Genomic DNA, 10612 nt, shown 5'->3' on the forward strand with positions numbered 1-10612 from the left:
GTACATATTTTCTGAAGCTGAGTGGAAGGAGAGTCATTGGTACCAGGGAGTTCCTGCCCTTCGTGTACTGTTACTGGAGTGGAAAAGATTGGTTTCGGACCCGACTTTGGATTACTTGAGTTTTCTTCAACAATTTTTTTTTTTTTTTTTTTTTTGCCGGCCAAAACTAGAGACAATTGCAATACTGCTGGGGACTCATCCTCAGCATTCAGAATAAAACATTGTTTTGGATTTGTATACCGACCCGGACCTGAAGTTTATTTCATTGGAGAACAAGACTTTTCAACACCTATCCAGTAAGCCAGTGTTTATGTACTAGATTGGTAAGCTAGTCACCTTTGGTTCCAAAGTTTTATATATTCATTTCTGTTCAAGTGACGTATTACAGATTTGTATTGTTTATCAAGTGTGGGAAAAAATGTTTTTTCATATGGTGAACAGTTGTGTTGTATTTTGATATGGTTTCTTTACCAGATGTTTGATAGTGGAGAAGAATGTGAAAAAGAAAATTTTGTTTGTTGTCTGCTGACCTGTACAGAGGAGAACCATATGAGATATTCAGTCCAGTAATATAATATATATTTTCCTGGATATTGGTAGTAAACTGCTACCGGACCCTGAATAAATTACCTCTTTGGTTGTGAGAAAATTACAAATCTTTTCAGTCATTTTAATAATAGAACATCGTGGTTACATTATCACAACATGAAATTAAAACTATTATCAAACCGTTCCAGTTCCGTTACAATATAATCTACTGTGTTTGTCAATAAATCCAAAATAAATCAAGTAAACAGTTGCTCTTCACTATTTTCTGGCATTTTATAAACCAAACTATAGATTAATAGCCTGACAGGCTATGGACAGAAGATCAACTTTAACTTTTTCACAACATGTTACTACAGTAGTGAAGTCGTTACATGGTAAGAAAAACCATTGAAAGAATTTGTAATTGTTCGATGAAAAATCTTTTATTCAGACAACTGCAAAAGATCGAGCGTCAACAAATTTGTGTGTTTGAAAAGTCTTTAATTTTAAAGAGCGAAGTCGCTGCAGGAGTCATAGCCTCTCTCTCACCTAGTTACTTCAGGATCTGCACATTCCCTACTTTGTACTTCCTATCGGCCAGAGTGCAATGACCTCTGGACCCTTTTATCTCTGCAAAGTATTTTTGATCTAAGGTCAGAAAAACACTGTAGTTTTCTTTGTTACAGCGCCATAAAAATCTCATGTCTTCTTGTCTTCTTTCCCAGAAGAGCAGACACTTGACACTGGCCTGTCCAGCAGCTTTCTACCTCTCAAATTCATGACAACTTCTCTTATTGTGAAATACATCAATCCTTTCTCAGTGTAGGTGCCAGAAAAAGATCACTTTCCCCTTATCCTCAGGTTATAAAGAAGACCTAAAAACTGTGACAGAAATAATGCCCTTTAATGTTGTAAAACCTCATAGTTAAAGCTTCTCACAATAGTTGCAGTATGTTGAGAAAAGAGAACTAAACTATGACTGTGCAGACTTTAAATGCATTGTAAACACCTCACCTTGATTGCAGCTACGGAGGCATGTGCTTAGTTATTTGTTCAGGTGGGGAAGTGAATGGATTACATGCAGGGCCGGGGTTTTTGTGCTACACCGCCCAGTATCACACTGTGGCCTGAGGAGGAATGATTGCATGCACTACTTGTGTAGCACAGACAGAGTTCTACAGTAAATTCAGTAAATGAACATGTGAATATCAGTATGCAAGCATATGTTTCCTTCTATGTAGTTGGGGTATTTTAGCAGTTTACTGTACATATAGTTAAATAAACATTAAGTACAATTTCCAGCCTGCAGTGTGTGCTGGATTGCTACAGTTGATGCTTGCCTCTTTAGTGTGACTAAAAAAATAGTCTAGTGGGAGTCTAATGCTACTTAGCAACATTTAGAGTACAGGCACGTGCACTTCTTTGGGGTAATTTAAAGTGTGGAATGTTGTTTAGAGAAAATACCACTTTGGCCACAGTGGTGCGGGGGCTGGGTAGATACAGTAGCTCGACCACTCTAAAGCTTCAGTGAATCGAATCATCAGTGACTTCACATTCACTAATCTCAAAGAAATTGGTTTCCTGTGTACTAATGAACTGGGAGAGATAATGCCACTGAGATAAACAAGAAAGGAGGTTTAATATTTTCTCAGGACTGTGAACTTTTTCAGCTGTGACTCCATCCCACCAGCGGACCAGCTTACAGTACTCTACCCCACAGACAGCTCAGCACTCTGGTACTAAGCTCGAGTCTTTAAAAGGGATACCACGTCACGTACTCTGAAGAATTTCAGAGGGACTTTTTTCTCCCTCAGGAGCAGGGAGCCGTTTCTTTTTATATAGAGAATGGGAGACTATGATGAAGACATTGCATTCCTTGGACAGACTGGGCCTTATTTCTGGACCACGTTCTTCCTCCTAAACACAGTTTTTGTCTCAACTGGATTCAATGGACTTTACATGGTCTTTGTCGGAGCAGCACCAAAACACCACTGTTTAATTCCAGATGTTAATCTAACTGAGCAGTGGAGGAATGCCATCATTCCCTTTACGATAGTTGATGGTGAAGAGGTGCTGAGCCAGTGTAGCAGATATAGGCTGGATGTGGTTAGAAATCTCTCCACCGAGGGATTTATTCCTGGAAAGGATGTCAACCTCACTAACCTGGAGCAGGAGGGATGTGTGGATGGCTGGAGCTACAGCAAGGAACTCTACCAATCCAACATAGTCACAGAGGTCAGTGATAATTGTGATTTCTCTATAAATGTTTAGTTATGAGAACATTTCGGCTTTCTTTTCTTTTGTTTATATAATATGTGATTCACATCTTTTCCCAGTGGGACCTTGTTTGTGACAACCAGTGGAAAGTTCCCTTTGCATCCTCGACTCTTTTTGTGGGATACCTCATTGGATCTCTGATCTCAGGACAGCTATCTGACAGGTTTTTCACTCTGTCCTATTTCACTGCAGTGTGAAACTTATGTAGATGGACTGTGTAAAACTCATTTACATAAGTGTAGTATTTTATCTAAGGGGTTTTGCATTAGTGAAAGTTGAAGTAATGTTTTGAAAGTGTTCATAAAAATAGAAAATTCATGACTAATAAGTAGATTGTGGTTCACTATGTAGGGATTACACTCTTGCTAAAGACTTAAACCTGATTAGCTGCCATTATGAAAACAGCTCCATCTACTGTTGAAGTTGTCTTGGATGAAGACAGAAGACGTTTCCAACAGTGATTTCATTTCCAGACTTACAATGATGAGTACACACATATCAAAATTATGTTGTCTTCAGGGAGCTGTCTGGGATGACAGAAAGGCATTCAGGCAGGATCATTTTACCAAGACAGGCTTTACAACCTGAAACCAAATGAGTTAATAATGGTGGACGGTGCTGAAATGTGTAGTCAGAGACAGGACGTGACAGAGTCTCCTAAAATGATCAATAAAAGCTTGAGTCATGTCAAAATCATGTCCTTTCTGGTACTATTGATGTAAGAGCTACTTGTTTGATGTTAGATACTCCTAATGCTTAACTACTAGTTACAACATTTTGCTTTTCAGCCTTGTCTGTTGATGGAAACCAGATGTAAATGAGCTTGATCAGCAGTTGTTAGAAGTAAAACATTAAGTGTGTAGTGTAGAATTGTTGACCCTGACAGGGGTAGTTGCGGCAGGGTACTGGGCGTGTGTGTAGAGCATTTGCTGTTAGATTAAGTGAATGTTCAGCTCTGACAGACTTTAGTGTTGTGTAGCTTTGATTGTAGAAAAGCCTGGGGCTGAGGACACAGCAGTGTGCAGCACTTGTGTATTTAAGTGTTTAGCTCATGTGCAGCTGTGAAAACTGTGCACCCAGTGGTTGAGATATAGGGGGTGAGGGGCAAAGTTCAGGAGAGTCTGTTAATGCTTCCTCACTCAGGGAAGTGTACAACTGCCCTCATGTTTAACTAGTCTCCTAACACTGCCTCTTTCAGGTCAAGCAACGACCCTGCCTGTAATGTTTAGGGTTGTGGAGTTCTAAGGCCATCTGAGACAAAATGGGGCAGAGGTGAGGGACACAGTGTCTTGTGATGGCAGTATACAAGGAAACAGTATGTGCAACTTGTTTTTGTTGGGGGACAGCATCGCTGGTACTTTTACACATAACGTTTCAAAAAATCTAAATTGCACAGAGGACGATTCAAACAGCATGGTAGAAGACAGTGGAAGTAACTGAGTTTACAGGTATGGGTTTATGTTTAGCAAAGGGAGATTGGTTTTACTGGCCTTTATATGATGAACTTATCATTTTGTGTCCATGGTCTTTACTATCTGCAAAGTCTTCTGCCAATGCCAAGTCAAACTTCTATTGAACTTGTCTGGAGCATAGCAAAAAGTAAAGTAAGTATAAGTAAATATACTTAGTAAGTATACTTAATAAGTCAGTTTATTAGTGCCTGGCACCAGTCTACTACTAGCCACTAGCAGACATGTGGTATCCTCCCTGCTGATACTCAGCCAGGCCTGCAGAGGAGTGTTGCTGTTTGTCTGGTGGCCTGTCAAGAGCATTGTTTGGTGGGTGTTTATGATCACTCAGGTGTATTGGCTTCCAATTATAGGGACAGAATGAGTACAAACATGTCACTGTCATAATATTTTCTCAATGCAGTGTGTGAATCACCGTCAATGGTCTATATTTATTTCCATTCAGGTGTGGGAGGAAGAAGGTTATTTTCATCTCTCTCGGGGCCCAGTGTATCTCAGTCCTGCTCCAGTCCTTCTCTCATTCATGGAGGATGTTCTGTATCATGTTCCTCTTTGTTGGAGCCTCCCAGATATCCATCTATATTTCTGCTTTTGTGCTAGGTATGACTGAAATACTTTGACTACTTTCAGCCCGGCTTATACTGTACTATCTGCTGGGTTGTCTTTTGTTAGTATCACACTTGTCACTGGCCATTTTGTCTTGGACAGGAACGGAGGTACTGAGTAAAACAATGCGAGTGCTCTTCACAACCCTTGGGGCCTTCCTTTTCTATTGCATTGGATATATGACATTACCCTGGATTGCATATGGCATCAGAGAATGGAGGACTCTGCTTGCTGTTCTCTCCATGACTTCTGTGGTCTACATCCCGCTGTGGTGGTATGTTATCTATAACTATTTCTGATTTCTAAACTTATATTTTGTGCCAGTAGTCAAAATCCATGATTTACCAGCAGACAAAAACATTGTCGACAAACCTAAATTGATTAAGCAGGTTCATCCCAGAGTCTCCTCGGTGGCTGATTACTCAGGGGAGAGTGGAGGAGGCCGAGGCCACGGTCAGAGATGCTGCAAGGAAAAATAAAGTTGAAGCACCACCAGTAATTTTTAAAGAAACTGAGGTGAGGCTCACATATTGTTATTAATAATAACACTGTACATTTGTGAACCGGCTTCCTCTCACAGTCCAAAGATGTGTAGCTTAAGTTGCCCGTAGGAGTGAGCGTGAGCGTGAGTGTGTGTGGTTGTCTGTCTCTAAGTGTCAGCCCTGTGATAGACTGGCGACCTGTCCAGGGTGGACCCCGCCTCTCGCTCAGTGTCAGCTGGGACTGACTCCAGCCCCTTTGCAACCTTGTTCAGGATAAGCGGTATAAATAATAGATGGATGAATGAGTCCGTTTCATCCTTTTGGAAGCACTAAATACAATGACTTCACATGCAGCTCTTGAACAGAAACTTAAAACATATACTATTATAGCTGTTATGCTAAAATGTGTCTGCAGCAGCTGCTCAGACACATTTTAGTTTTCTGCTTTAGTTTTACATCTGGTCCTAGTGTGTTTGAGACATCCTACTGTATGTGCAAGTCTAGGAAACTTACCCACATCAATTCTCTTGTTTGCATTGGTTTTAGCAACAGGCAACGTCTCTGAGCAAGAAATACACCATACTTGATGTTCTCAAATCTAAGAACATGAGATGTGTCACCCTGATGTGTCTCGTTCTGTGGTGAGTGACATCAACTAATGGCCATTATTTACAATTAGCATGTCTCTTTGTTATTCAGTGAAGATTTATTTGTGTGTAATATATTAGAAAAACGGTAACACATCAGCAAGAAACTAGTAGAAGAATGTACATTTACTATAATACAAACAATATTTTTCTTGTTACAGGATGGCAATAAATATTGGGTATTTTGGTTTATCCCTGAATACCTCTAATCTGAGTGGAAACCCCTTCATGAACTGTTTTTTATTCGGCTACCACAGAGGTCCCTGCCTATGTCGTTTCTACTTGGCTGCTAAAGAAATGTCCGAGGAGAGCGCTTCTGTCATCGCTCCTTGCCACTGGAGGAGGGGTTCTTCTGCTCATCCAGTTCATTCCTGATAGTAAGGCTGCTTTTTTAATATGTAAACTGACAGGATGACACTCTAAACACTCACTGACTGATCCACCATGTTTAGTGCTGAGTATCCTCTCTGTCTCCTTCCTTCCTAGCCCTTCAGTATGTCGCTCTGGCTCTGGAGATGACTGGGAAGTTTGGCTTCACCATGGCCTTCAGCACCGTCTACATCTACACTGCTGAGATTTACCCCACTGTACTCAGGAATGTCGGCATGGGACTATGCTCTTCTGCTGCACGCATTGGCAGTATCACAGCTCCTTATGTCATTTATTTAGGTATAGAGATTTTGAACACAGTATCTCACAAAGATGCTCTCTATTCACTGCACTAAAAAGAACAAATATAGCAAATGTTTATCTATGTCAGTGTTTATCTGTCCATTAATTAATTGCTTATTTTTTATCTACAGGTACTTATTATAAGGGTCTGCCTTATATTGTAATGGGAAGTCTCACAGTTGCCTCCTCTGTAGTTAACGTTTTCCTTCCCGAGACCCTCAGCAAAGATCTCCCCGAAACAGTGGAGCAGATGCAACAATATCAGGGGTACGTGTGCTTCTGACTTCATAGTAAAAAGATGGCATTATAGACTTTATTGTTGGCTGTCTCCAAACAAATAGAAAAATTAATGTGCAATAACTTACAACACAATGGAGGAAATGAAGACTAGCAGAAAATAGAAACATGTCCGCTGCCATCTGTGCTTCAGTGCATTCTGTGTTGCTCATCTTCCATTTTAACATCAGTTTCTTTCATTGACAGGTTTTGCTGTAGACATCAAAAGAAGAAATGTTTCAAAAATGGAGCAAGGGATAGCCCGTCCTTACAACCTGGGGCCAAATCTGATGTGCAGGCTATTGCTCTGTAGCGTCCTGGGCAGCCTTGCTTAATTTTTTTAAATTAAAGTAACAATTTTGAATCTAAATATAAAATCACAAACTCCATCTCTGATTTTTTTACTCAGTTGATGATTGTTAATTCAAGAACATTTTATAGAAATGTTGCAAAAAAAATAAATTTAGTTTTTGTATAAAATTGAATTACATGTATATCTGATTGGTCTCTAATTGTCACATGAAACATAAATAAAATGTGAATTCTCCTAATCTGGAGTTGTTTTTGTCAACAACAAATACCAAATCCTGATTAATATGGTTCTGTTTCTTGTTGTTGTCACTGCCATTGAAATGGTTTGGCCTTGCTCCTTTCACATGAGGTGTTACGTGTAGCTCTTCATTATGGCTACCACTACCACTACTACTACTACTACTACTACTACTACTGCTGCTGCTGCTACTGCCAGTAGCTACTTAGCTTAGTTTAGCATTAAGAATGGAAACTGATGGAAACAGCTAATGTGGCTTTGTCTAAAGGTAAGATGTTATATCTTGTTCAACAATTATACACAGTACATACTATGTCTAATTTAAACTGGTGGAAGTACATAAATGAATGCACTTCTAAAGGCCCCCCACCCAACGCAAATTAAGGCCAAAATGGTGTCTTCCGTTTGTGCTTCGTTTGTGCTGGTTTGTGCTGCAAAAACTTTCGTTTGTGCTGTTACGGTATTTGAGATATTACAGCTTTCATTCTTTGACTCATAAAATACATTTTCATATTCTGGCAGCATATTTTCACACAACAGGTCCAAAACACTGTAGTATTTTATAATCTTTTCCACCAATGCGACTTGACATTGTAATGAAATTTAAAAAATAAATAAATAAACAATAGTGTTTTCCTGGTTTATTTTTTTACAAGGAGATGCACTTAATGTTACCAATAGGGGGCGCCCAGATGGGTAAGTCAGCTTAAGATACACCTGTAGAAGAAATAGGGAAACGTACTTTTTCCACATGGTGTTTCTCAGTGCTGCTACATCAAAAATCTGTGCAAAGTAAGTGGAATGTGTTAACACTAAGCTAATACAATATAGAGAATTAGTACTGCATTGAACTAAATCTTTCATTCACCATGTCATTCATTGTATAGGATATTGTGTGCAATTTTAGGTGCACACTTCACCTTTGTCTGAAAGCGATTTACATCAAATACAGAATTACATGTAATAACTGGTTAAAAATACAGTCATTAATACTAATTATATATTATCTTCTTTAAAACAAGATGCCCAAAAAAGCAGCAGTAGACAAGGATGCTATTTTGGAAGTTCTCTGCTCATCAAAAGAGGCCATATTAAAAAATGGCAACATAGCCACTCCTAATGCCAGTGTATGGACAGAGCTGAGTGAGCACCTGGAAAATAAGATCTCTGCAAAGGCCCTGTACACTTTTGTTAAATTAAACAGACACAATGTCTGGTCAGTGTTAGGGTTCAGTGATCCTGAAACCAATGATGAGACAGATTCTGAGACAGGTTCCCTTTCTCCTGGACTAAAGGCTTCTGATGCTTTCCAGCTTGAAATTCCATTTGAGAAATGGAAGGAATTTGTTCCAGAAAACATTGAATATAAAGACAAGTACTCTCCAACTCAAAAGAGAGATTACACAGTTTTGAAACCTGGCACCTGGACTCATATTGTGAATGACCAGATTTGGAAGGCAATTAAAAGTACATGTACATTTGTATTTAAAAGAGCCAAGGTGTATCCATCAGCCACGAGTAATTACATTGTTATCAGAGGCTATTGTAAGGAGTGTCATGGACATCTTAGTATGACATGCAAGAGAGAGCCTGCAATGAACAACCCAATGGTGTTCAAATGCCACATTAGTAACAGTGATGACTCCAAGCACACTGGAAGGTCCAAGCGTTTATTGTCTGGTCAGCTACGTTTGCAAGTAGCCGAAGAACTGTGTGAGGGCAGAAAGGAAGCCCATGTATGGCGGGCATCACAGGCAACAAAGCTGATGGACTTTGGAGATCCTGAGCCAAGCCATCTACCCAATTTGGCCACCCTGCGAAAAGCAAAGCAACAGAGGAACAACTTGGAATTAGCTGACAAAGATCCAATTTTGTCACTGCAGCTGTTAAAATATAGTGCACCTCACAGTGGTAGCATTAGAGACATTGGCCTGGACAAGTTTTTCTGTCACTACTGGAGTCAAATCCAAATGCATGTGTATAAAACATTATCAAAGAAATCTCACCACACAGTGTGTTTTGATGCAACAGGCTCCGTAGTCAGGAAACTGGTGAGACCAAATGGCTCATCTGGGCACATCTTCCTGTATCAGGGCGTTCTGACAGGGCATAATAGCTCAAGTGTCCCTGTGGTACAGATGTTGTCAGAGAGACATGATACTAATGCAATCACACACTGGCTGACAGAATGGATTCGTGCAGGAGCACCACTTCCAAAAGAAGTTGTCAGTGATTTTTCTCTGGCCTTGCTTGGGGCTTTGGTCAAGGCTTTTACTCCTCACCCTAACCTGAAGTCTTATATCAATGAGTGCTTTGGTGTCTTACTTGGGAAACGGTCTGCAAAACTGCCCTCTTGTTTTGTCAGGGTTGATGTAGCACACTGCATCAAAATGATCTGCCAGTGGGACTGCCTGAAAAACAAAACACATCGCATTAAAGATTTTTTCGTGAGGTCAATAGTACAGCTGCTTAAATCACAGTCTCTGAACCATGCTAAAGAGCTAATACGTGCTATCACTATTGTGGCACTGAGCGAGGCAGAAGGCAATGACAGTTCCGGAGCACCTCTCACATCAGAAAGGTGCAAGAACTACCTGAAAGCTCAAATTGCAGAAGAATCAGTCTTCATTCCAGAGGAGGTAGAGGAAGAGAAACTGGAACAAGTGAATCTCTGTGATGAAATACACACTGACCTACAGCAGTGGGTTACAGAAATTTGTGATGAGAGCAGGTCACTTGCCATGGCTGATGGGGATAGAGATAATATGCACTACCTCCCTGAGATCATTCCCCATATAATAAGACTTGTACGTTACTTACCACTCTGGACAGGGATAATGGTCCCTCTCTTCCAAAGCACCAATGTCACTTCAAGTTCAGCTGCAGTTGAAGCAGAGTTCAAAAACATCAAACATGGACTTTTCAAGCATGAAAATGTACCTATTCGTGTGGATCGATTCATTGCTCGTCATCTGTCCTTCGTTGAAGGAAACATGCGGATTTGTTTTGCAAAACAACAAGGTGAAGAGGATGCAGCTATTGGAACAGTGACTGTGACGTCAGCCAATCCATTACCCACTATTAGTACAGAAGGGAACAAAAAAA

General features: G+C 40.2%; 1 protein-coding gene and 1 long non-coding RNA gene across 2 annotated transcripts; one reads left to right on the forward strand and one right to left on the reverse strand.

The window, feature by feature from the left end:
- The first annotated feature begins 855 nt into the window (after window positions 1-855).
- LOC109966817 (solute carrier family 22 member 5-like) lies at window positions 856-7455 on the forward strand. The gene is given in 11 exon segments (XM_020611982.1): window positions 856-2763; window positions 2865-2968; window positions 4720-4874; window positions 4983-5154; window positions 5270-5396; window positions 5909-6003; window positions 6171-6246; window positions 6248-6386; window positions 6496-6678; window positions 6813-6948; window positions 7165-7455. Coding segments are annotated over 11 exon segments (1683 nt in total). The 5' UTR covers window positions 856-2373; the 3' UTR covers window positions 7271-7455.
- A 1708-nt stretch (window positions 7456-9163) lies between these two features.
- On the reverse strand, window positions 9164-10438 carry LOC109966818 (uncharacterized). Its single transcript, XR_002275832.1, has 5 exons — window positions 10328-10438; window positions 10102-10200; window positions 9833-9918; window positions 9514-9634; window positions 9164-9321 (listed from the first exon to the last, which is right to left on the reverse strand). It is a non-coding gene; the product is annotated as an uncharacterized LOC109966818 (long non-coding RNA).
- Between the last annotated feature and the right edge of the window lie 174 nt (window positions 10439-10612).

This window comes from Monopterus albus, unplaced genomic scaffold (assembly GCF_001952655.1).
Source record: "Monopterus albus unplaced genomic scaffold, M_albus_1.0 scaffold119.1, whole genome shotgun sequence".
Classification (NCBI taxonomy): Eukaryota; Metazoa; Chordata; class Actinopteri; order Synbranchiformes; family Synbranchidae; genus Monopterus; species Monopterus albus.